At 42.6% G+C, this 26,794-nt stretch overlaps 1 protein-coding gene across 1 annotated transcript in view; it reads left to right on the top strand.

The window, feature by feature from the left end:
- Nucleotides 1-380: 380 nt before the first annotated feature.
- LOC306928891 (short transient receptor potential channel 7-like) overlaps nucleotides 381-26,794 on the top strand; it is an 84,730-nt gene continuing 58,316 nt past the window's right edge. Inside the window, exons 1-2 of the mRNA XM_079509181.1 lie at nucleotides 381-1,000; nucleotides 16,020-16,776. Of these exons, the coding sequence (XP_079365307.1) occupies nucleotides 540-1,000; nucleotides 16,020-16,776 (1,218 nt within the window). The 5' untranslated portion in view covers nucleotides 381-539. The remainder of the gene's footprint in view (nucleotides 1,001-16,019; nucleotides 16,777-26,794) is intronic.

A 26,794-nucleotide genomic window follows, 5' to 3' on the forward strand; every position in this document is an offset into this window, starting at 1 on the left:
AGATCATGTGACCATTTCGTCTTTCCAGCTGTCTAAGGTTAGGCAATGTTATGTAAATGGTAAATGGTGCATTTATATAGGTAAATGTAGGTAAAAGACAAAAGTAAAAGTATAAAAGTGAGTATGTTAAAGTTGCCAATGAAATTTGCAATATGTATTTACAATATTGTTTAATCATTATGACAAAGGGCAATAACGTCCAGAAGTGCTCCAACAACCATGCACCTGTCAATCAGGCAATCGGCTATTATATATTACGGCTATTATAACCTCACCAGGCTTTCCACCTCGGAGGACCCTTTCTTCACTCACGAGAGGACCCCCTCCCTTTTTTGTACGGGGCTTGCTTGCGCGCGCACTACAGTCGAGTCTACCTAATTTGCGCGCAAGATCAAGCAAGGTGTTGATGAGTTCTTTGGTGTGTGATGGACCGGTGTCGCACGGCTGCTCGTGTTCAAACTTTAACAAACATTGAAATGTTTCTCACATAAGTACATTGCAATTACATTTAAATTATACGCTGTTAACGAACTCTCCCGATGTCTGACGAAGGAGAGGAAAGCGACAATGCCGAGAGAGCGTCTCCCTCCCCGTCTCCTCTTCTCGGAGGATCCCCCTGTGCTCCGCGGCCCCTGGAACTCTGCTCCTCCGCCTCGCCACTGCTCGGGGATCCAGACCCTCCGTACTCTGGCTCACCGGAGCCGTCCCCGACGCGCAGCAACCCGGCGGACTCGCCATTAAAGTTCCTCCACCGGAGGTCCAGAGAGAGCGACTCGCTGCTCCGCCAACGCCAGGATGAGCGCGTGGTCGTGGCGGACGGCCGCTACGGTGATGCGGCTGCCCCGGTTCTGATGCGCAGAGATGATGCCCACACCACGGGCTCCGTCCAACACCGTGGACAGCGGTTCTCTGGCGCACTGGAGGATTATTATTGTAATGACTCATCGGTCAAGGTTTTAGACACAGAAGAGCTCAACTCCGAGCTCCGGCATTACCAAACGTGAGTTCATCGTTTTTGTATACCCACAACTTTTATCCACTGGTTACAGACAGACGATATGTAATTCTGATAGCCTAAGTTTTCGCATGCAGATGCAGTTGGCTGTGCTGTGCCTGTCGTTTATTTGGCAGTGGTTCAAGTGCTTATGCAAATGTATTTAGGCATAATCTCTGGATATTTTATGCTAATGCATGAAATATGGGGTTTCAGAGCGGAGGTAGTCTAGTAAGCTACCACACCAAGAGCTAGCCTATATGTGCCTACACATTTCACTACATTGCATATTTTCATCTTTACAGAAATGTAAAAAAAATTATGACATTCAGTTCACAATAGGAGCATACACTGTAGGGTCCACCTGCAGTTGAGGAACATATGGACTAGTAGTATTTTGGTACACTGCTTATCTAAAATCATTGTGCTTCTCTGAACCCTCAAGAATGAGATAATCACTATGACCTGTACTTTAGTTGAACTGTAGCCTACCCATTCTACAGTACAAACTGTTGATACAATTTTCAATCAATCAATCAATCCATCAATCCAACAAACAAACAGTGAAAATATCTGTAGTTCCCTTCAGTTCCCTTCCCAACCTGCCCAGAGTTAACAACGTTATATGGTAAACTATACATTCTTTCTTGCTTTGGCTTCTGGCCCCTCTCTACAGTATGTCAGATTCCTTATCCCTACCCACCACCAACCCACATCATAATGTACAGTATGTGTACAGCTGCATATGGGCCTAATACTGTACTTATATCTCTACACTGTGTGTGTGTGTGTGTGTGTGTGTGTGTGTGTGTGTGTGTGTGTGTGTGTGTGTGTGTGTGTGTGTGTGTGTGTGTGTGTGTGTGTGGCTTGTCAGGGGCCTCCCTGTCAACAGATGCTTGGCTGTCCTTGAGAGTGAACATCTTGAATGGTTCTGTGGAGTTGTGTGTGTGGTGGGGTGTGATGGACTATCACAATTTATGGAAATTAGTATCTCTCTCTCTCGCACATACCATATTGGCATATGGGTGCATTTGAAGCCATTTTTTCCCACAGCTCTTGGCTATATCTTCAAAGAATTGGTAATGAAATACAGTATTTCTGAGCAGTTGAAATCAGGAGAGTTGATCAAGTGCACATTTGATCCAATAACAGTGCCCTAGTTTTCAGAGACTTCACAAGGACATAATCAGTGACCTTATATAATTATACAGTAGGCCTACATGAAAGTGCTCAGGTGGAATTGTGGGAGGCTATGGATGGTACTGTCATCCTACATTTGACCATTACATTAAGACAGACAGAGATACAATGGCAGATCCACGTGTCCTGCCTTTGATCTTCTCTGGACATCCTCTCATGTTGATAAAGGATTCAACTTGAAAGGGCTTGCACTGAAGAGAAGCATGTACACTCTCACAGCCATCGCATACGCGCGCATGCTTGCGTGTGGTGTGAGAGAGAAAGGTGAACATGTCTGTTTCTCATTACTAATGCAATGTTCTAATAAGTGTGTGTGTGTGTGTGTGTGTGTGTGTGTGTGTGTGTGTGTGTGTGTGTGTGTGTGTGTGTGTGTGTGTGTGTGTGTGTGTGTGTGTGTGTGTGTGTGTGTGTGTGTGTGTGTGTGTGTGTGTGTGTGTGTGTGTGTGTGTGTGTGTGTGTGTGTGTGTGTGTGTGTGTGTGTGTGTGTGTTCTGTCATGCAGAATGATGAAGTAGGCTACTGGTCTGGTCTATTCTATATACAGTGCATCAAATCCATCCAATATCTCAACTTGGAGACACATTTCCCCATGAACTGTTATTACAAATATGCATCCATCCAAGCATCCATAGCCATAGGGAGGCAGTTACTCAGGAAATGGAGTAGACTTCGAAGTCAAAGCGCCCTTGAGCGAGACACTGAACCCTTAACTACTCCCAGTGAGCAGCTTAGTGACTTGTGTGGTTCCTCCACCATTTGTGTGTTTATTTACAAGTTACAATTTTTAGGAATCTTATCTTAGAATCAATAACATGTTGTTTGTGCGTTCGTGTTCCTTCCTACGGCAGATAAGTAGTACAACTGCCTCCAAACGTGGCACCACACGGGTCGGGACATTGAATGCGCTAATTTTCACATGCTTTCAACTTCAAGAGCAATACTTTTAATTTAATTTAATTAAAAGTCAGAATTTGCCCCATATTTTGACCACTAGGCCATTGAGCATTATTATTAAGAGTTGCGTTAAAGGTTTTAACTGTACAATCTATGCTTTGAAGAGTTATAGGCTGAAATGTGGAGGCCCTGTTGTAGTGTCACCATGAGAAACATTTGGGGAAGAGGTTCTTCCTTGGTCTACTGGGAGTGTATGCCCAAAGTGGAAGGCAGGAGGTTTGGGCGGGAAAGGGTTGGATATTAGATCATGTCTTGAAGTTATGTTAATTGTCTTGTATGCCAACACCAGTTGGCATACAACACCAGTTGGCATACACCAGTTGTATGCCAACACCAGCGAAAATACAGTTAAAGGCAAGTTACTTTTTCATATGGACTACGCTTTTTCTAACACGAAAGCATGCTCACTAAGGCTTTTTTTCTGTGCATGCTGCAGTAAGAGATCCGTCTCGAACCATTACTGACTGCATTACTGACCCAGGCAGCACTTCTGGCCAATTCAGGACGTTCCTTTGATATCTTTCGGGGGCTTTGCAGCTGGTGGGCAGTGCCATCAAAGTTTGCCGGACATGTAGTTCTTTGACTGTTACGTTTTTTTTTGTAACCCACATTTGTATGTGGAACTGACGAGTTAATATAAAACTTATAATTTGTTTTTGATAGTAATTTATTCTACCTTGCATTTGGAGTGTTGGATCACTGAATTAAACTACAAGTGGTAAAAAACCTGCCCAGTGGAGTGAACACAGGATGTATCTGTCCCATTGGTATATCACTGCCGGGTGATAGTTCACCAATGCTGAACCCGATGCGTTATTCTTCACTCTAGTGCGCGCCACGGCACGCGCATCAACTGCGTCAATTTGTAGCGTGGGGACCTTTCCGGTTTTATGGGAGTAGATGGAACTTGACGCCACTCTTCTCTCCCCTGTAATTTCAGATACTGCCACGCCCATATTCCTTGCCACCTAACCTCATTCAGCTCACCCGGCCCATCTTCTTACCTGTGGCTTGTTCCCTCATTAGTTAACAAGCATAAATACCAGTCCACTCACTCCCTCTATTTCCCATCTTGTGTTTTCATTCCTGATTCTTCCTCATCTGCCTATTTAGAACACAGATCTACTAGCCCCCCAGATGAGACGATTGTACCAATTGATTGAATTACTTGGGTGACTATCAGTCGGCAATAAAAAAGTTAATCAAAACTTGTCTTGGGGGCTTGATGCTCAAAAAGACCCTAGAGTGTGTTAGAATAAATGGGTCCATTTTTACATTCTCAGAGTTCAATAAACTGAGGATCTTTATCTGAGTGGCTAAGAGTCATCATGGCTAGATGCCTAAAGGCAACACAATTGATGGTGAACTGGAGGGGGTGCATACTTAGTTTAGACTAGTCATTGGTTAGACATGGGTTAAGGTTAGGTTTAGGTGTGCTGCCCCGTGGGAGGTTAGGGTGAGGGTTTGAGATAGGTTGTAGTTGTAGGACTAATGACTGGTCTAACCAATGACTAGTCTAAACCAAGTACTGTCTAAATTAAGTACTGCACCCGGCCAGCAGTGTATTCTTGTGGCCAGACAAAATAACACACTGCTGGCCTTGTCAAACTTTTACTGTCGCAGTTGTGCAGCTTGTTACGCACCAATTAGTCTAGGGGTAAAGGGTACGCATAACATATAAAATGGACAGGAAACCTCACTGCAAAGTTGAAAATGCTTTTACTTGTACTTCAAGCATAAAGTTTACAGAGGTACAAAAAGTGTTGTTCTCAATACAAATGGCTCAATAAATACATGTTGTTAATCGACTTTCAAGTATATTGGCAATCATTTATTATAGCGATGACTAGTAGGCAGTATTATTTATATATATATATATATATATATATATATATATATATATATATATATATATATATATATATATCTTTAAGATATTAAAGCAGAGAGGTATAACTTACAGTGGTGGGGTGTTCCCAGAAAGAAAAAGGAGACAAACAATAACTTTGCCTAACCAAAACCTAACCTTGCCTAACCAAAACCTAACCGATAACAAAGGAGGTACTTAAACCTAACATTCCTCCCCGAAGGGAGTTAAACATAAACCAAAAGGATAAGCAAAAGTTAACTAACAGAATAGTAGCGAACAGTTAAATAAGCAATGTCATCGCGTCGGAAGCCAGGCAAAGTCTGTCCTTTATAGCAGGCAATCCGAGGCCTCCGGAGCGTCACATGACCGGCTTGCAGGGCCGACATTGGGGAGGTATGACCAATAGTTTGTTAATATAAATATATATATGGAAATAGCGAGTACATATATACATTTAACCAACCATAACCATGAAATAATGCAGAAATAATAATAATAATAATAAACGGCTCGCCGTTACAGCTATAGGGCATGGAATGGTGGCACTCATTAGCATTCTGTTTCACACATGATCGGGAACGAGTTAGCCAAAGAGCTGACAGGTTGGACAAGGTGAGGAGGGGTGGCAGCTCATATTCACCTCTCCACAACCCTCTTCGCCTCCTCTCCACCCCTAATAACGTCACTGTCATCTTTTTCATAAATGAATGCCCTCGTTTATATTACTTTGTGCTATGACTGTGTCACCTAAAAGTAGCAAAAATAGAAGATCTACAAGCTCACATCGCATCGTGAAGCAAGCTATTTTTGATACTCTTCCCACCCAACAGTAGGTGCTTTTCCATCAAGAATTTGCGAAAAAGGAAGACTTATTTGCATTTTGAGGTGTTTCCATTCAGATTTTTATTCGCAAAAGCTTTATTGCGCAAAACCAGTGGTTTATGGAAACATGCTTAGTGATGATATCCCTGTGTATCTCTCTCTCTCTCTCTCTCTCTCGACTTTGTCTCGTGATTATGCATAGCTTGCTTTCCCTCTTATTTCTCTCTCTGTCTGTCCCTCTGATTGTAATTCCAGAGTTCAGCTCACAGTAATGATGTAGATGAATTCTATTTGAGATTAGTTTCACAGACAGAATGAGCGAGGAGATGGGAGAGAGGCGATGAAGGAAGGCTAGATTGAGGGCCCATTTATTAGTTTAGTATAAGCTTATCTCAACAGACAGGCAGCCAATCTTGCCTTCAATGTATGTGGAAATGCCCTTTATACACACAAACACATATTCCTGTACTGACTTTGAGATGCAGGCATCTACAGGCATGTACATGCACAAATGCTAATGAAGTTTGCGTTTGTAATGGGTTGTCTTTGGTTGAAATAGAGAATGTCACAGTGTGTTTAAGGAGCAAGGAGTGTGTATCTGATCACAGACTTATTTTACCTGCTTTTGGGGGATTTGGGGCGAGATAATAGACATGTTTTCAATATAAAAAATATATATAAAAAAAAGGCGTCCATAGGCGTCATGTGGCAACGAGGGCGTCACGGGAAAGGCGCCCGAAGGCGTCCCGTGGCATGGAATGAGTTAATTAAATAGATTTCAGGGCAACATTGGATATCCAAACTAAATCCTTGATCCATTTGTCCACTGATTAAAACTACCAAACATGTTTTGCCATAAAAGTAATCCAAATCAGGAATTGTGTCCTATGAAGTTTACTTTCCACTACCTTTACTGCTCAGAGGAACATTGCTGGCCCACAATAACATACATACCTGACCTGTCGGAGACCTGTGCTCCGAGGAGCACCTTTTCTATTTGGAGTTTCATTTAGTCAAGCATAATAGGCATTTTTGTCTGTGAAATAGTCAAAAATAAAATGCAGGAAAATGCATTTCTGTTGAATAAAGTAAGACAGTCATTGCCTTTATGGTTGTGCATAATAAAAGGATTACACTTACTCTTGTGTGTAGTTACCTCCCAATTCTGATACAGGTGAAAGATACACACACATACACACACAGCCTTTCAATCCATATCCTTTGACAACCCTGGGGAATATTTCTAGTGTGAACAGAGGTTCAATTTTCATTCATCCTTTCCCCACTACAGTATGTGCACCAGTCCTCGTGAGGTGCAGCCAACGGGAAAAATACTAGTAATGAATTTTTTTTATAGCCGCACACTCGTAGCTGCCAATGCCAAACGTTTATTGTGGACACAGAGAAGAACCCAATGTTTCGGACAGATATACTGCCTTCTTCAGGATATACCCTGAAGCTACGAGTGTGCGGCTATCCACTTTTTCATTTCTCTTCCTATCTTCACCATAGCATGCACGGTTACTCTTCCGATCTTCACCATAGCATGCACGGCTTGCACGCACGCACGCACACACACACACACACACTTACACACATACACACATACACACACACAATACATTTACCTTTCTTGCATATTTCACATGGGTTTAATTGCCTTGCATCCTTTTTCTATGCTTTCTATGCTCGAAAATAACCTGCAATACTGTATTTGGGTACCATTTGGTTACTGTCTGCATGCTCTGTTTAAAAAAACCAACAACAACATTGTAGAGTAGACCAGTCACCTGAGACAGTAACACTCTGTAGAGTAGACCAGTCACCTGAGACAGTAACACTCTGTAGAGTAGACCAGTCACCTGAGACAGTAACACTCTGTAGAGTAGACCAGTCACCTGAGACAGTAACACTCTGTAGAGTAGACCAGTCACCTGAGACAGTAACACTCTGTAGAGTAGACCAGTCACCTGAGACAGTAACACTCTGTAGAGTAGACCAGTCACCTGAGACAGTAACACTCTGTCTGTAGAGTAGACCAGTCACCTGAGACAGTAACACTCTGTAGAGTAGACCAGTCACCTGAGACAGTAACACTGTAGAGTAGACCAGTCACCTGAGACAGTAACACTCTGTAGAGTAGACCAGTCACCTGAGACAGTAACACTCTGTAGAGTAGACCAGTCACCTGAGACAGTAACACTCTGTCTGTAGAGTAGACCAGTCACCTGAGACAGTAACACTCTGTAGAGTAGACCAGTCACCTGAGACAGTAACACTGTAGAGTAGACCAGTCACCTGAGACAGTAACACTGTAGAGTAGACCAGTCACCTGAGACAGTAACACTGTAGAGTAGACCAGTCACCTGAGACAGTAACACTGTAGAGTAGACCAGTCACCTGAGACAGTAACACTCTGTAGAGTAGACCAGTCACCTGAGACAGTAACACTCTGTCTGTAGAGTAGACCAGTCACCTGAGACAGTAACACTCTGTAGAGTAGACCAGTCACCTGAGACAGTAACACTCTGTAGAGTAGACCAGTCACCTGAGACAGTAACACTCTGTCTGTAGAGTAGACCAGTCACCTGAGACAGTAACACTGTAGAGTAGACCAGTCACCTGAGACAGTAACACTGTAGAGTAGACCAGTCACCTGAGACAGTAACACTGTAGAGTAGACCAGTCACCTGAGACAGTAACACTCTGTAGAGTAGACCAGTCACCTGAGACAGTAACACTCTGTCTGTAGAGTAGACCAGTCACCTGAGACAGTAACACTCTGTAGAGTAGACCAGTCACCTGAGACAGTAACACTCTGTAGAGTAGACCAGTCACCTGAGACAGTAACACTGTAGAGTAGACCAGTCACCTGAGACAGTAACACTAAACCAACAACAACACTGTAGAGTAGACCAGTCACCTGAGACAGTAACACTCTCAAAGTCTATAATATATCCCCCCAACTGGCCATGCATGCAGTTGTATTGTATTCAGATATCAAAGCAGCACAGAACAACTCTTGTCACCCGTAATTAACAAAATGACAAATTCTTTCTACTGTAAGTCAGTTCAGTCTACTTAGCTGTGTAATAGCTACCGCCTGTGATAAAATGAAAGAAATAAGGACTATAACTTTTCTATGTTTAACCATTTTCATTTAGCTAAACATTAATCATATTCTTCCACCACAACCACGGGTATTAATACATCACAATGTTCTCCAGGTCTCATGCTGTCATTAAACACTTCCTCTTTGCAGTGCACTAGCTGTTCTCATAGTGACTCGTTACACAGTAAAATGTAGCAAGTACGTAATGGATAACATAAGCATTTCTATAGTTAGACTGATGGGTTGACTGAGAAATGACCATAAGTGACCAGGTTCGGTTGGGAGCTCAATGTGTGTATGAATACCAATTAATGACAGACACGAGGCAGATTTCAGGTTAACTTAAAGATACTGTATTGAAAGTTTTCATCATACAACATATCAATGCATACAAGGAAAAAATAATCGTGGCCTTTCAAGTCTTTCGGTTCTGAGTTCCAGTGGAACAGAGTTCCTGTATTTAACAGGGTTTAGGGGTTTCAGTCTCCTTTTGGGGAGAGAACACAAGGGGGAATATACCACACGGTGGGAAGAGGGAATTTAGCTCTGAGATCCAGGTCCAGTTGGGTAACTTGACATTGATGAAGAGGATCCAGTCATCACACAAAAAAACTGACCGGAAAGGCCATGTTGTACAACATAATTAATTCTCATTTCAACATGATTAAATTCTAATTTAAATCATGATGATTATCCCCTTTCATTGCATGCATTAATTCTCATGAAAATACCTGGTTACAAAAATCCTGACTGTTAATTAAGAGTAGAATAAGATACAGAAAGATGCATGGTTAACACCTCGAACGCCCAGGGTTATTTAATCCATTAAATCATAGCGCCCAGCGATTTATAGCAGCGGAGCACAGTTAGCGACGGACAGGATGTTATCCCGGATGTGGCTGAAGTAGCTTGATGTAGCCAAAACACTCCCGAGCCGATCGACAACAACGGGAGGTATGATTAATTCTAACGCGACTAGCGATGGGACCGCGGTGGGCCATCTAACACATCATCTTTTTTTAGAATTGGACGGAATGATTAGGGTGTGTAGGATGGGTGACAAATTCCAAATGTACTTTGTCAATGAATTTAGCTTTCTCTCTCCATTCTGTCATAAACTATAGTAAAACCAAACCAACGGTGGCTCAGGTGGTAGAGTGGCTGGATGGTAACTGCAAGGTTGCCAGTTCGAACCCGGGCTCCCCCAGAGTTGGTGTCAAAGTGTGCTTGCACTATATATTTCTAAAACTATGAAACATTTCAAAGATTTCTTTTCAGGCAAACATAACTGTAGAGTAGACCAGTCACCTGAGACAGTAACACTCTCAAAGTCTATAATATATCCCCCCAACTGGCCATGCATGCAGTTGTATTGTATTCAGATATCAAAGCAGCACAGAACAACTCTTGTCACCCGTAATTAACAAAATGACAAATTCTTTCTACTGTAAGTCAGTTCAGTCTACTTAGCTGTGTAATAGCTACCGCCTGTGATAAAATGAAAGAAATAAGGACTATAACTTTTCTATGTTTAACCATTTTCATTTAGCTAAACATTAATCATATTCTTCCACCACAACCACGGGTATTAATACATCACAATGTTCTCCAGGTCTCATGCTGTCATTAAACACTTCCTCTTTGCAGTGCACTAGCTGTTCTCATAGTGACTCGTTACACAGTAAAATGTAGCAAGTACGTAATGGATAACATAAGCATTTCTATAGTTAGACTGATGGGTTGACTGAGAAATGACCATAAGTGACCAGGTTCGGTTGGGAGCTCAATGTGTGTATGAATACCAATTAATGACAGACACGAGGCAGATTTCAGGTTAACTTAAAGATACTGTATTGAAAGTTTTCATCATACAACATATCAATGCATACAAGGAAAAAATAATCGTGGCCTTTCAAGTCTTTCGGTTCTGAGTTCCAGTGGAACAGAGTTCCTGTATTTAACAGGGTTTAGGGGTTTCAGTCTCCTTTTGGGGAGAGAACACAAGGGGGAATATACCACACGGTGGGAAGAGGGAATTTAGCTCTGAGATCCAGGTCCAGTTGGGTAACTTGACATTGATGAAGAGGATCCAGTCATCACACAAAAAAACTGACCGGAAAGGCCATGTTGTACAACATAATTAATTCTCATTTCAACATGATTAAATTCTAATTTAAATCATGATGATTATCCCCTTTCATTGCATGCATTAATTCTCATGAAAATACCTGGTTACAAAAATCCTGACTGTTAATTAAGAGTAGAATAAGATACAGAAAGATGCATGGTTAACACCTCGAACGCCCAGGGTTATTTAATCCATTAAATCATAGCGCCCAGCGATTTATAGCAGCGGAGCACAGTTAGCGACGGACAGGATGTTATCCCGGATGTGGCTGAAGTAGCTTGATGTAGCCAAAACACTCCCGAGCCGATCGACAACAACGGGAGGTATGATTAATTCTAACGCGACTAGCGATGGGACCGCGGTGGGCCATCTAACACATCATCTTTTTTTAGAATTGGACGGAATGATTAGGGTGTGTAGGATGGGTGACAAATTCCAAATGTACTTTGTCAATGAATTTAGCTTTCTCTCTCCATTCTGTCATAAACTATAGTAAAACCAAACCAACGGTGGCTCAGGTGGTAGAGTGGCTGGATGGTAACTGCAAGGTTGCCAGTTCGAACCCGGGCTCCCCCAGAGTTGGTGTCAAAGTGTGCTTGCACTATATATTTCTAAAACTATGAAACATTTCAAAGATTTCTTTTCAGGCAAACATAACGTAAGATGAACCTAAATAGGTTTGAATGGGGTTTCTAGGTGTAATTATGTAGGACAAGTAGCATGCCAAAGTTTGTGTAATTGCCATTGAGAATGCATTGGGCGTTTAAGTTAAATAACTCCGAAACTACAAATCATTTCAAAGTAAAAAGTTCCAGCATGTGTCTCCACAGTAAGCTGAATTATAAAATGTGTGAATGGAGTTTCTAGGTGAAAGTGCTTTTTGACGTGCCAATATCTGCCATTGAGCCCCATTATAAATTTCTCAAATTTGAAAGCACTATATATTTCTAAAACTATGAAACATTTCAAAGATTCCATTTCAGGCAAACATGTCCACCGTAAGATGAACCTAAATAGGTTTGAATGGGGTTTCTATAGGTGTAAGTATGTAGGACTAGTAGCATGCCAAAGTTTGTGCTATTGCCATTGAGAATGCATTGGGCGTTTAAGTTAAATAACTCCAAAACTACAAATCATTTCAAAGTAAAAAGTTCCAGCATGTGTCTCCACAGTAAGCTGAATATAAAAAGTGTGAATGGAGTTTCTAGGTGAAAGTGCTTTTTTGACGTGCCAATATCTGCCATTGAGCCCCATTGTGAATTTCTCAAATTTGAAAGCACTATATTTCTAAAACTATGAAACATTTCAAAGATTTCTTTTCAGGCAAACATGTCCACCGTAAGATGAACCTAAATAGGTTAGAATGGGGTTTCTAGGTGTAAGTATGTAGGACTAGTAGCATGGCAAAGTTTGTGCTATTGCCATTGAGAATGCATTGGGCGTTTAAGTTAAATACGGGGGGGACATAATTTCTCCCTATTCCAAAGCCCCCTCAGGTACATTATATATTTAAACTATTTTCAGCAATGGTACACTTATTTTTTCAGTGGGTAGATCTTGTTGAGCTGGTCATTTTGAAAGTAGATCTCACGTCATAAATGTGTGGGCACCCCTGATTTAGATCAAGAGTTATTAACGTTTTAAGATTTTCGATCTCGTCGGCTAAAATGGGGGGGAACATTTTCGATGACGTCCCAAATAACATTGAGTGTTGCGCAACAGACACTCCCAGCCTGTGGAGCGATGCGATCGGTTTTGATATCAATTATCTCCGTCCTTTTGATCAATCTCCGTCTTGAGTGCTGGGCGTTACTAATTGGGGCGGAGAACTCCGTCCTGTGCGCTCAGGGTGTTAAAAGAAGAAAAATGCCAATGGAATGAGTCTGTTAAAAAAAAATGATCTCGTATTGTTGTCTTGCCTTGTATTTGACAAAAAAATCTAAATAAAGTATGTAAAAAAAAAAAAGAGAAAACAACAAACAGTAAATATACAGATATTCATTAAGATACATAGTTTAAAGACCGGGTCAAATGGATTTTTCGTCATTTTATTTTAGTTTCAGTCTGAAACGTTGTCTCAACCAATTAGAAGGTCTTGGCTGGAGTAGCTCGGAATGGCAGAACATGTTGAAATAGAGAGCGAATTTCAAACGGAATAGAACTCGAGGGGAAATTGAGTTGCATCCATTTCTCGACTTGGCGAGTGAAGTTAAGAGGTTGAAATGTATCAGAGGGGAAAAGAGAGGGTAGCCAGTCAGTGTGCATCATGTTTCAAGAAAATCTGCCAGAAATACTGTCATTTATGTAGAATATGTAACATTTGAGTCCTCTCAGATGTTTCAGTATTCAGCAGCAGTAAAGAGAATGGAGGGAGGAAATGAAAGGGCGGCTGAAAAACATGACGGGGATGAAAAGAGATGAGCAACAAGAGACAGTTTTTGGCATTTATCATGGTGGAAAATTGTGCAGTCGAGATGAAGGGGAAGTCAGAACGAATCATGATGATATTGGATGCAGCCAGGTGATTCCTGAATATCGAAGATAGAAGAGGACCTTGATAATATCTTGAGGGAAGGATTCACTCCAACTCAGGCCGCTGGGTCTGGGTTATGGGATGGGTTAAGGGGTCGGATCACTTTGGGTGGACATTATTGTATTATGGACAATGTAGGTTGCGCACTTCACAGCATTATGAAATATATCGAATCGATCCATTATACAGTTGGTGGCGGTATACATGTCACCTAGACATGCATGCTTGTTGTTGTGACAAATATAGACCGATTCAGAAACTGGTCCCCTGGTCGCGGTGAACGCATTTCCTGTAGGCGGAGACGACATATCTGCGGTGTCAACTCGAAGGTCTTCTACTACATTGAATGGTAGAGTGACTGATGTTAATCTGCTCAAACTTTAATCTTTATTTTTCCCCCGACTTCACAGGTCGCGCATTGGGTTGTGATGAGACGCGAGACAGCCGTGTGCATTCTGGTGTGACTGTATATTATTAAACTGCATGGGTCCGGACTCCGGAGTGTAAACAACATGTATGCTACAGTATATTATCCTCCCTCGGTCCCAGCCTTATTACTCAGCCAGCCCAGAGTGAGAGTGAGCGCTGCATGACTTGAACTTCCCCCGTTCCCCAATGCTGCTTCTGCTGGGACTCTGGGAGCATACCATTATAACGAGAGGAGGGGGTTTCCACTTTCCACCCGGCCACTGTTACGACTTTGCTGGCCCAAATTGATTCGCATTTTGCGCACACTTACATAATTTCGCTGTAGGTTAATATTATTTTGCAAAAGAAAAAATTGCAGCAATAAATCGCCTCATAAAAATATTCGGCGATACTCATCCAAATCACGATTGCCGATATATTCGTATCGTCACCCAACCCTAGCGCTGAGTCAGCACAAACGGACGTGCAGGCCGGCACGGCGACTCACTCGCCTAGCGACACGCTCGGCGGTGCCCCTCGTGGTTCAAGTCCGCTTTAGACGGGGTGCTATACTGTAGATGTAAAATACTGGTACCTATACATTTAAATGACCTCCCCCATCTCTGGACTTCTTTCCTGCTTAGGTTTTCTTTTTGCCACCAATGGTGATGATTTTGCATATCCTAAGTGCTGCTAAGTTTGTTTTGCTGCTTCAGTTCCGTTGTGTGTGTGTGTTGGGGTATTCACTGTGCTTTCTAGCCTTATTTCTATCTTTATCTTGTCTGTTTTTTCTTGTTTTGTTTTTTGAAACCCTGTAGGGGTTATCTTTTTTGCATTTGTCGCAGGCGTGCTGCAACATACTTTTGTACTTGTACCTGTATGTGTGAGAGACAAATAAATACTGTATTTGTTTGGTGAGTTTCAGAGAGTCTGTGACTACTTTGAACTTTCTTATACCACAGCCATTCATCTGATCATTTTGTTTGTTTGTTTCCCCTATGGGGATGGATGCGTTTGTCCATTCAGTGGTAGGGAGACAATTCCAGCGGCATTTGTGTTTGGAATCGAAAATAGGCCAAACAAATGTCAATGAGTTGGGGATTTCAGGCACTGCTAGCTAAGTAAGTTTGACAAAACTTGGCGAGTGTGTGTGTGTGTGGGTGTGTGTGCGTGCCCTTGCGTTAGCCTACCTCATAGTGTGACAAATGCATATTGAGCTTACAAAACTGACAATAGAAAGAAATGTTAGCACATGTAATGTGCTTACGGAGGGAGACTGAGATACATTGATAAAGGATTTTGGCTAGTCAAAACTTGGTTACAGTTAGTAAATGGTAAATGGTGCATTTATATAGCGCCTTTATCCAAGGCGCTTTACATAGATTGTGCATCAATTCACCCATTCACACACACATTCATACACCGATGGCGGCAGAAACCATGCAAGGCACTAGCCAGCACATCGGGAGCAATTTGGGGTTCAGTGTCTTGCTCAAGGACACTTCGACACTAACTCTGTGGGAGCCCGGGTTCGAACAGGCAACCTTGCGGTTACGATCCAGCCACTCCACCCCTGAGCCACCGCCGCCCCGTTAGTCATGTAGGTTACCAGTGGCTCGGCGAGGAGACAACTTCAGTTTTCTTCAGCCAATCTGATGATCTGACCTGAGATGGCCCTGTGATTATCTTTGACCCCTGTCAGTCATATTGATCCTTTTTGGGATAGATCACAAATTAATGGTGGGGCTTGGGCCGAGGTCAAAGGTCATCAATACCCATAGTGAGAGTTGATAGCGACCATTATGTTCTGTCTGGCTGTAATTGGTTTTACATGGCTAACTGGGTGTATTCTTCCTTCCTTTCATGTCCTCCATCTGTCTGTCTGACCTTTCCATTTCTATTGAGTTTTTTTCCTTGCCCTCCCTCCACACACATTCCCATCAAAGTTAATCTATCTTTTTCTCTCCATCGTTCTTCTTTCTCTCCTCTCCTCCCCCAGGGACGAGGCCATGCAACGGCGCCATACCACACTGAGAGAGAAGGGACGTCGGCAGGCGGTGCGAGGTCCCGCCTACATGTTCAACGAGCGCGGATCTGCCCTCACCGCGGAGGAGGAGCGCTTCTTGGACGCCGCGGAGTACGGCAACATCCCAGTGGTTCGCAAGATGTTGGAGGAATCCAAGACCCTCAACGTTAACTGCGTGGACTACATGGGCCAGAATGCCTTGCAGCTGGCGGTGGGCAACGAGCACCTGGAGGTGACTGAGTTGTTGCTGAAGAAGGAAGGCCTGGCACGGATTGGCGACGGCCTCCTGCTGGCCATCTCCAAGGGATACGTGCGCATCGTGGAGGCCATCCTGGCGCACTCTGCGTTCCGCGGTGGGCTGCGGCTGGCCCTGAGCCCCCTGGAGCAGGAGGACGACGACTTCTACGCATACGACGAGGACGGGACACGATTCTCGCAAGACGTCACGCCCGTCATCCTCGCCGCCCACTGCCAGGAGTACGAGATCGTCCACATCCTGCTCACCAAGGGTGCGCGCATCGAGCGGCCCCACGACTACTTCTGCAAGTGTAACGAGTGCGTGGAGAACCAGATTAGGGACTCCTTCAGCCACTCGCGCTCCAGGATGAACGCCTACAAGGGCCTGGCCAGCGCTGCGTACCTTGCCCTCAGCAGCGAGGATGCCGTGCTGACCGCCTTGGAGCTCAGCAACGAACTAGCCAGGCTGGCGAACATCGAGACAGAGTTTAAGGTAAGACTGTCTATGTCCTTGTTCCTCCCTTTCTCTCCCACTTCATGTACCTTGCCTTCCTTCTCTGCGCTTGCTCAATCTGTCTGTCTGTCTGATACACACACACACACACACACACACACACACACACACACACACACACACACACACACACACTTTGGAAATAAGTTACCCTGTGCAATCAACAGCACAGGGCCACAGTTAATCTCTCTCACACATCAGATCCACCTCACTGCCCACCTCACCTCATGAATAGATTTCCCTGCAGCGCTCAAAAACACAGCAGCGTGATCCTCAGCTTACACTTGTTTATCATTGCTGTTGGGTAACGGGTAATTACGCCGTGGCTTCCCTGTGGATCTCCGACGTAATACTGATTATGTCATATTAATAACATTGACCTTGCCCAAATACAATGGGTGATTAGTTCATTGTGTATTTTTTTTTTAAGTTTGCGTCTTGGGAATAAGCCAAGTTATATTTTGGGTCTCAAGCTGAAAAGTTTGGGAACCTCTGTTCGACCCATCTCTCAGGAGCCACGCTGTAAACGTGTGTGTGGGTGTGAGTGTGTGTGTGTGTGTGTGTGTGTGTGTGTGGGGGGGGGGGGGGGGGGGGGGGGGATTGGGTGGTTTATTGTACAAACCATTTCTGTGTGATGTCCAAGCGCTTGGGTCTGAAATTAAGTTGTCGCACTGCTCTAGTCTGTGTTCACTCTCACAGCCCTATCTTGCAGGCCATCTTAATAATAATAATAATAATAATAACTTTATTTATATAGCACTTTTCTAGACAAAGTCACAAAGTGCTGTACAACAAACTCAGTTCACCCTTTGTCAGACGTCTGATTGGTCCCTGACTGACTAACCAGCAGGCTCTTTCTGACTTGTTCCACCCTGCTTCTGCGTTGTTCATGTTGAATTTGCTATAACATCATTTTTGGAAAAAACTAAAAACAAACATGATATGCCCAGTCACCATGCTGCGCCTGTGATGTTCCTTTTTACTGGCACCAAGTTTAAAATAAGAATTGAACACACAGAATATCAATACGAAGCAATTGAAAAACACGTTATTTCAATGGTAGTGGATGGAGAGAAAGTATTTTTGTCCAACCATGAAACGGCAACCAATGGGTGCGAAGAGGGGCACAACCATGGGCGGGACTTGACAAAGGGTGAATTAAAATGGATGCAACATAGCAAATCAACAACTTACAGCCAGATGGCCAACAGTAAAAAGCATAGTTAAAGATGCAATATAGAAACAATAGAAACAACAAAATGTAATAGACAAAATATCAACAAAGTTCAGCAAACAAACAATCAACGGGGCAGGGGGGGGGGGGATGCTTTTCTGAACAAATATTTTGAATGTTTTGAGAAGAGATTTAAAGGATGCAATGGTATCCGCTTGACGGATGGTTTTGGGAAGGGTGTTCCAAATTTTAGGGGCACGGACAGAGAAGGCTCGCTCTCCCTTGTTTACGAGATGGAATTTCTCGGGAACCTTTAGGATCTTGACCTCACCTTACCCCTTATGCCAACATTTTTTACTATTTTGAAAAAATAAATAAATTAAAGAGCTTCTGTGTGCGTGTGCGTGTGCGTGCGTGCGTCAGCTTAATGAGAAAGTTCACCTGAGGGAACGGAGCTCTTTTCCTGTCTCATTAATATCTTATTATCACCTTTTTCTCCCCCCTTCTCTCCCTCCATTTCTTTTCCAATTTCCTTCAGTCTCTCTGTCTTCCTTTTTGTTATATTCTGTCTTGTCTCTCCCACCATTTATCTCATTACCGTTTGAGAATATCAAATCATGTTAAGGAGTATTTCCCACACAGCCATTTGGTGAATAAAGACAGGTTGATGAAACTTTCCAAATGAATAGGGTCATAACACTGACATGTCATGAGATATGAGAGCTGTAAGATGTGATGGATACTCAGCTCCATTCTCCTTGATTGATATGAGACATTGATATGAGAGCTGTAAGATTTGATGGATACTCAGCTCCATTCTCCTTGATTGTAAGTGAAAACATAATTCAAACCACAGGAATGATCGTTACCATTGATGGAATGCTAACGTCTAACTTGTAGTTAACTCAATTATAACGAGATAGTATAGTCATTGTAATCTGTGAAAAAATATAATGAAAACTGAAGAAAGCTGTCATGGGTTCAAAAGTTCTAAGAGCATTCTACATAGGCACCACGGAGAACATCCTGACTGGATGCTTCACGGCTTGGTCTGGCATTGGCAACTGCACCGACCTAAACCGCAAAGCATTGCAGAGGGTTGTGCGGACAGCCGAACACATCAGCAGATGTGTTCTACCCCCCCATCCAAGCCCTGTACGATGAACACTGTGTCAGCAAAGCTCATCGAATCATGAAGGATACAAGCCATCCCAAACGCAGACTGTTTGAGATGCTGCCGCATGGGAAGCGGTTTCGCAGTCTCAAAGCCACTGGAAATAGACTGTAAAAGCTTCCTTACCCCGAACAATCAGATACATGAACGAACTGATAAGAACCAGAGTGAATCATGGAAAAGGAAAACGCTACGCTAACCCCCCCACACCCTATTCTCGCACTATATTTTATCCCTTTGTTTGCTGTGTTTGCTGTTTGATGTTCTATTATATATTTGCTGCTGCATTGTCTGAAGGAAGCCAAACTAAATAAGTTTTACTCTTATGTACCTGTATACAAGATGTAACAATAAAGTACAACCTTGACATACTGTATCTGTCATGAACTGTTAACTTTGACTATTCATTGTATTTCATTAATTTAAATGAACAAGTTGATTTATATAGCATTAGTGTGAGAGTAGAAACGAAATGCTGTAGCACAAATGTGTGAAGGCATTTGCAGACAAAGGGTATGGAGTATCAAAACCATGTTTGATGGTCTTTGTCACATACTAACGAGACCATTGTTTCTAATATCCTAAAAAGAAATCACTGAAAAAAACAGTGACATTTCATGTATTGCTTTTTAACTTTGTTGCTGCTGAGAGGTGTGAAATTGACTGGTGATGAGCAGCTGTGTTTATTGATGGGTGAAGGACTTCAGGTGATGGATGTGTTATATGTCAGAACTTGTTCCATATGTTGATCCTTTGGGCCTGCCTCAAAGTTATTAGTGTAGCCGCGCCCGGCAGCCGGGGAAAACTAGAGTTCTCAACAGGCCCCAAAAATTAAGGCCCGGCCCTACCTGGGCTCTCATCAAACCCTGTACACTCAAGAGAATGTCCCCACTACCACCCTTAGATCTAATACTGTATGGAGCTGACCTGGGGCCTGTTCCACGAAACTTGGATTAACTAATCCAGGATTTAGGCCAAAACCAGGCTTTTTAAATCCTGGTCTTTACAGCCTGGTTTATTCTGTTCCACTAAAGCCAAGCGAGGCTTAGAATGGGCGGATTTATCGAGCCAGGATCATAAAGCCTGGCTGAATGCAGAGCCTGGCTTTTTGTTTCTAGACCCATTTGGTGGAACACAGATTTACTGATCCTTCTTCTTCATGGGTTATTATGGCAGTTTGCATTATTAATAGTTGCATTACTGCCCCCTTCTGTATATCTCAGTATCATTACTAATCTATTCAAGACTTACTGATACAAGGACTTAAGCTTCTAAAATAAATACTGCTGCTGTAATTAAAGAGAGAACATACTCTCAACAGTGGATAGACTGAATGATTAACTACCCAAAAAATATAGTTTACATTTTACCACTACTATTAACTTAAAACAGAATTCTTAATATTGTAAGCATAATGATATTGTCGCATTGTGATATTTGGCCATAACTCCCTCCTCTGAGGGAGCTACCTTTGGGGAAGGGGGTTGTTGTCCAGACAGGGGCCAGACTGGTGAACTGTGGGTCATGGGTTCAATAGTGGGTGAAACGTTACAATGGTAATATGTTGTAACACAATGAGTAATGGTAATATTTAGTGGTTTTCACTTTTACAAAAAAAATATATATAATATAATATAGTATAGTATAGTATAGTATAGTATAATATAATATAATATAATAATCCTTCTTAACCGTGCACTTGCACGACAGCAAACCTATACTGGGGAACATTCACCAAAAGCAGCTGATCTACAAGCTCACAAGCTGTCATGATGTTGTACAGCCTATATATTTTGTTTTTTTGATTTTATATAGTGCTTAAATTAGTCCTTTAATGCAGACCGATAAAAATAAGGCAACATAAACCTATAGTTCAGTTTGACTGCTTAATGAACAGTAAAGACATCAGGATTAGGTTAAACCTGGCTGTTAGCCTGGTCCGGAGCAGGCTAAGTCCAAAGCATTAGTTTCCATGGTAACTAATGTAGCATCACTTTCATGAAACCGAATCAAGCCTCAACATATCCAGGTTAACTGGTTAAATTAAACTGGCAAGATTAACCAGCTTTCATGAAACCGGTTAATCGCTGATCCAGGATATATTAAGCCAGGATATCTGTTAAATCCCGGCTTAATCTCTAATCCAAGTTTCGTGGAACGGGCCCCTGTTCTGACATTCCATATGTTGATCTGACCTCATCAAACCTTGTACACTCAAGACATGCTCCTTATATGCCCAGTACAGAATCCAGGAAGGGGAGAAAAAGGTGTTTTTGCTAAATGGAATGTCACAGAAGTGAACGGAGACAGAGATTTTTCAGGTGATCTAATGTTTCTCTGTTTGACTGAGAGTGAAATGATGACTCATAGGTTAGCGAAGAGCGCCATCTAGCGTAAACACTTTAAAGGCTGTTTTGAAGCATCATTGGCGGTGTGGGCCTTGGAGAAGAAAAAAAATGTGGTACGCGTCACTGGCAGTGAATGAGTTTTAATTGTCCTTAATAATGCCTCCTCGCAACTCTTTAGCCAGAACACACTTTAGCCAGAACACAAATCTGAGTTTGTTAATACATACCAATCTTTGTGTAGATTTTAGCTCGACATCATTATTACGTGTACATATCCTTCATACATAACTTTATACCCTCTCCATTTTCACTCTCTCTCCATATTCCATTTTTCTATACCTGCCTGTCTTCCCCCAGCCCTCAAGCACATGCCATACGGTATGCTTGCCCTCTATAGGGACTTGTGACTTTACACATTACACACTCCTGTGTTGTTGTGACATACCGGTATATGTCATCGATTGAGAAAATGGTCTCGTATTTCCCCTTCTAGCCCCCCAGCTGCTGTCTACCTACCCTGCACATTCAAAAGAGTCATGTGATTATAATTGATGGCTCATGCTCTTCCGCCTCCTAGACAAGCAAACAAATGGCTCTGTTTTATGCCACATCCCCCATTATGGATGCAAAGATGCACCTTCCCATTGGTCAATGCCAAATAATCCATTATTGGATGGTGGAATGGCAGTGTGTCATTTGATCAACTTGCTGTCTACTCTCCAAGGCTTTTCTCCTTTATTTAAAAATGTTCAACAGTTTTCCTATATTTTCAGTCCATAGCCTATTTTTTATTTTATTAGCGCCTTGGCATTCATCATGTAACCGGAGGCTATAAGTACATACTAGACGGACCACAGACTTATTATTAAAATATACAATCTTTATTTTGAAAATGCAATATATAACATATGGACTTTATTACGAGCAATTTATATCAAAGTTAACAATAAAAGTAGAGACAGATTAAATCATACAAGAACATTAGCTTTCCCTATTACCAATACAACCTCCAGCTTAATTCAGTATGGCTAAAGCAGTGACCACTGACTCGTGATCACATCTGTACAGGGAATGGAAATGAACACAATGAATATACACCATGAACGCCTGTTACCATACAACATGAATACATAGCTGGGCTATCAATATATAAACTAAGAGACTCACCAAAGACAAACTGCTACCGCTGAGCACACACAATTAACACATAGGTGTGGGTTCTCAACCAGCCTGTTCATCACTAGAAATAACCACATTTAAATGACCTTTTAGTTACATTTGGATTAACCATACACATCTCGAAAACACCAATAAACACATAAACGCTAAAGAGAGAGGGAGAGCGAACTTACACTTTAATAAATGACTGCACTACTCTCAGCGTGGACGACGCCCCAAACATATGACAATGGCCAGCACTCCGTTCTCATTGCATCCCTCTGTGGAAACCATGACACGTTGCCCATATTACTAACAAATTATGATACAAACATTATCCCAATACACAGTGCAAATAACCGGAACCAAAGCAATACCTTTTCAGTGCGAGTTGCTAACTCCCTGCTTATCTCCTTTCCTCGTCGGAACAGACTGTCGTTCCTACGGGATACCGATTCAGTTTGGTTAGCTAAATATACTGCATGTCAAACTTAGCGATCACAGAAGCAAGCTCTCTTTTAGGCTAAGGCTACTCACCCGAACACTTTGGCATCAAAGCCCTGCTCGCAACCCTCTCTCTCGTTGCAGTAACACGGCTTGCTGCAGCCCCCTCAGTCACGGAAGTGTTTGGTCCCGTGCCAACTTCTCCACTGAAGTTTTAGTTCACACCAGAGACACGCCCACATTACCACCCGGCCACAATCAGTTTGGTATACATTGGATTGCCTGAAGGGCAGTATTGCAGTCGCTGTACCACACTTGTTGTGAATACAAGCGGCCAAAATTAGTTTTCTCCGACGGGTGGCTGGCATCTCCCTTAGAGATAGGTCCCTTCAGATGGAGGGATTACATTGACTCACTGGATTTGGAACGTCTCGGGATCCCCCAGGAGGAAGTCACTAATGTTGCTCTGGAGAGGGAAGTCTGGAGCTCTCTGGTGGAGCTGTTGCCCCCGCGACCCGACTACGGATACGCGGTTGAAGGTGGATGGATGGATGAAGGGAGAGTTAGTGGCTTGCATGCCTGATTGTAAAAACTACAGTGTAACAGAATAGAGGAATACAATATATTAATTAATAAAGGAAGCAAGCAGAAGAAAAATGTCAATGAATGAAAGGGGGAAAAGAGGCATAAAGGAGATATGCTAATTTGTAGTCACGTGTCTTGGGAGAATGATAGAACAAGAGGCCGGGAAAAAGTTTCCAAAAAAGTTTTCAAGGTGCCGTAATAGTATGTTTGAACAACACAGCATAGCTATGAATGGATAATGAACTAGTGTCCCTGCAGACCGAAAGGCAATGTTTCGGCTTGCCTTCTCCTTTTTTAAACCATGATGAAGGAGAAGAATGTGGTAGAGCAGAGGAAGAGGGAGTGATGTGGGAAGGCGCAGAGGGGAGAGGAAGGTGGGGTTGGTAAGAGGTGGAAATAGAAAAGGATTAGATTGGAATTGAAAGAGAGCTAGATGAATGTGAAATCTTCTGAGAGGAGATGATTTAAATTGTGTTGAAGATAATGGTTTACAGAATGATGATGGCATGTGGGGAGAGAGAGAGAGAGAGAGAGAGAGATTCCTGCACACCTGGACTAGACTAGACTAGAGCACCAATACATTATTGTAACAAAGCTTGGCTACACATTGAAAACTGGAGTGTTCATTCAAATGAAATCCACACTGCATTAGTACTGGTATTTTAAAACATTGTGTTACTACATTGAAATATTTTGTTTTATAGATTCTTTTTGTTTCAAAAATTGGCCTCCTGGTGGCGCTATAAAAGGGTCGATATAATATGAGAAAAATACAGGGCAGAGATTCTTTCTTGGCCTCTATGGAGTGTGAGTGCAAAGTTTGATTGTGATCAGTCCAGTTTTACTAGGTAAAACTAAAAACGTAAAACGGCCTGTTATAGCACCACCATGAGGACGATTTCAAAATGTAGTGTGTCATTTCAACCTTGGCCTAGTGGTTCACGGCAATCAGACGCTGCGTTCAGGATTTGAGACATTTTGTTCAAAACGGGCCCCTCCCGCAAACTTTGGAAGCCAATCTTAGCCAATCAGGATAAATATGAAAAATCGTCCAGTTCCATCTTGATGATTGATCACATAACTATAAAAAGTGGAAAAAATGGGCAAGAGATTCTGCTCTGGCATCCAGGGAGTACACAGTTTTACAGCGATCTGTCCAGCGGTCCAGGAGATTATCTGTCCAAAGACGGATGGACGGACACACACAAGGGCGCTTATGGATAGATGGGGGCGAATTCATATTCTGGCCATGCCTTCTGCCTGGCGGAGACTCAGTTCCTTCTAATTTGTTGATATGCTTGTTATGTTAAGCTTCCACAAATCATCATGGAATCCAATTTCAGTCTGGGTTAAATTGGTGTATGTAAATGAAACTCATTTCTACAGATAATTATCCTACAAATAATTACACATAATTAAACATAATTACACATAATTAAACAAATGACACAAATGACACTGTGAGCTTGTGGTTGTTTATTTGCTAGAGGCGCATCCTTGAGGATAGAAAGTGATAAGAGTGAAATGCAGTATATAAAAGAGATCACACTGGGATGTGTGCACACATTGACGACATCAGCAACGTTCTTTTCTTACATTTAAACCAGGAATAAATCAAATAGATCGCACCTGTCAAAAGTGTTCAAAATGAACCAATCCAAGCGGAACAGCAGAAATGCCCATGCCATTTATCTGAATTGGATGTTGGATGTTGAATTTTCCCTGATAGAAATAATGCAGATAATCCAGATAACAGAAGATCTATGCAGTAGGCCAACTAAGCTAAAAAATGGGGAAATCTATATGACTTGTTTTTACAAGGCAGGCATTCATCAAAATTAATATCACAATGTTCCCTTTTTGCTTGTGTCCCTCAAGGCTTTTGTATGGTTTTTATACGCGCATACGTTGGTCCGACGTACTACCAGTCCGACATGCAGCAGTCCGACATGCGTGGACGGTTAAGACTCACCCGTTGCTCCCGACATGTGTGGCCGGTTAGGACACATGCGTGGACGGTTAAGACTCACCCGTTGCTCCCGACATGCGTGGCCGGTTAGGACACATGCGTGGCCTTTTAAGACTCACCCGTGGCAACCGACATGCGTGGCTGGTTAAGACACATGCGTGGCTGGTTAAAGGCCTATTCATAGTCTGGATTTCCGGTGATGAGGTGACCACCGCTCCAGGTGTTGAGCTGACCACCGGAGCTGAAATAACATTGAGTGGTGGTGAGTAAAAACAGAGAGAAGGGCTGGAGCGGTGGCGGTGGTTTGCTCTTCACTGCGGCTCGTGACGTCGTGACCATGTTGTAGTTCGGTGGTCACCTGACCTAACCACCGTAAATCCAGACTATGTATGAGCCTTAAGACTGACATGTGTCTTCCACGTGCGGTTAGGGTGTCAGACTATTTCATGTCGGACTGTTAGTACATCGGACCAAAGATATGCACCCGGTTTTATTCAGGCAATCACAAACCAGAGTTTTTATATATATACACTGTAGAATAGGGTCATGCGTCATCAAACACCCTCATTCCTCCACAAAGATTGTGATGAGATGAATGGAACTGCCTATAGGGCAGGAATGTGCTCAATTTAAAATGTGTGATTGGATGATGGCCAAAGAATGTGTTCAAAAGTGCTCTGCATCCTTTCAGGCCACATCTGAATCAAAATGAATAATTGTGCTGTTGAAATATGGAAGAATATGCCTTGGGTCAGCAAAATGCAGAGTCCCAGTGAATTCCTCTCCTCTTCTATTCTCTTCTATATTTTTTATCGTTATCGCTCTGTCATCTTCAGTCACACTGTCCCTTCTGTCATTCTTGTGGCCCAATCCAATTTCCTTCCTTCCAATACAGTTGTCCTCATCTGTACAAATTAGTGAATGTGCCTTCCTCGCTGTTTCTATGGCTCTTATCTCTATCTGTTGCTCTATATTTCTTATTAATTCTGTTGCCAGGCTTTGGCAATGTTTTTATTTGTAATGATGGTTTACCTTTCTCTCCCCCCCCCCCCCCCCCCCCCCTCACCATTATCTCTCACCCCTCTCTTTGCCCCTACCACATTCTACCTCTCCCCTCTTTACCTCCCAACTCTGCTATGGCCCTG

This window comes from Electrona antarctica (assembly GCF_951216825.1).
Source record: "Electrona antarctica genome assembly, chromosome: 1".
NCBI lineage: Eukaryota > Metazoa > Chordata > Actinopteri > Myctophiformes > Myctophidae > Electrona > Electrona antarctica.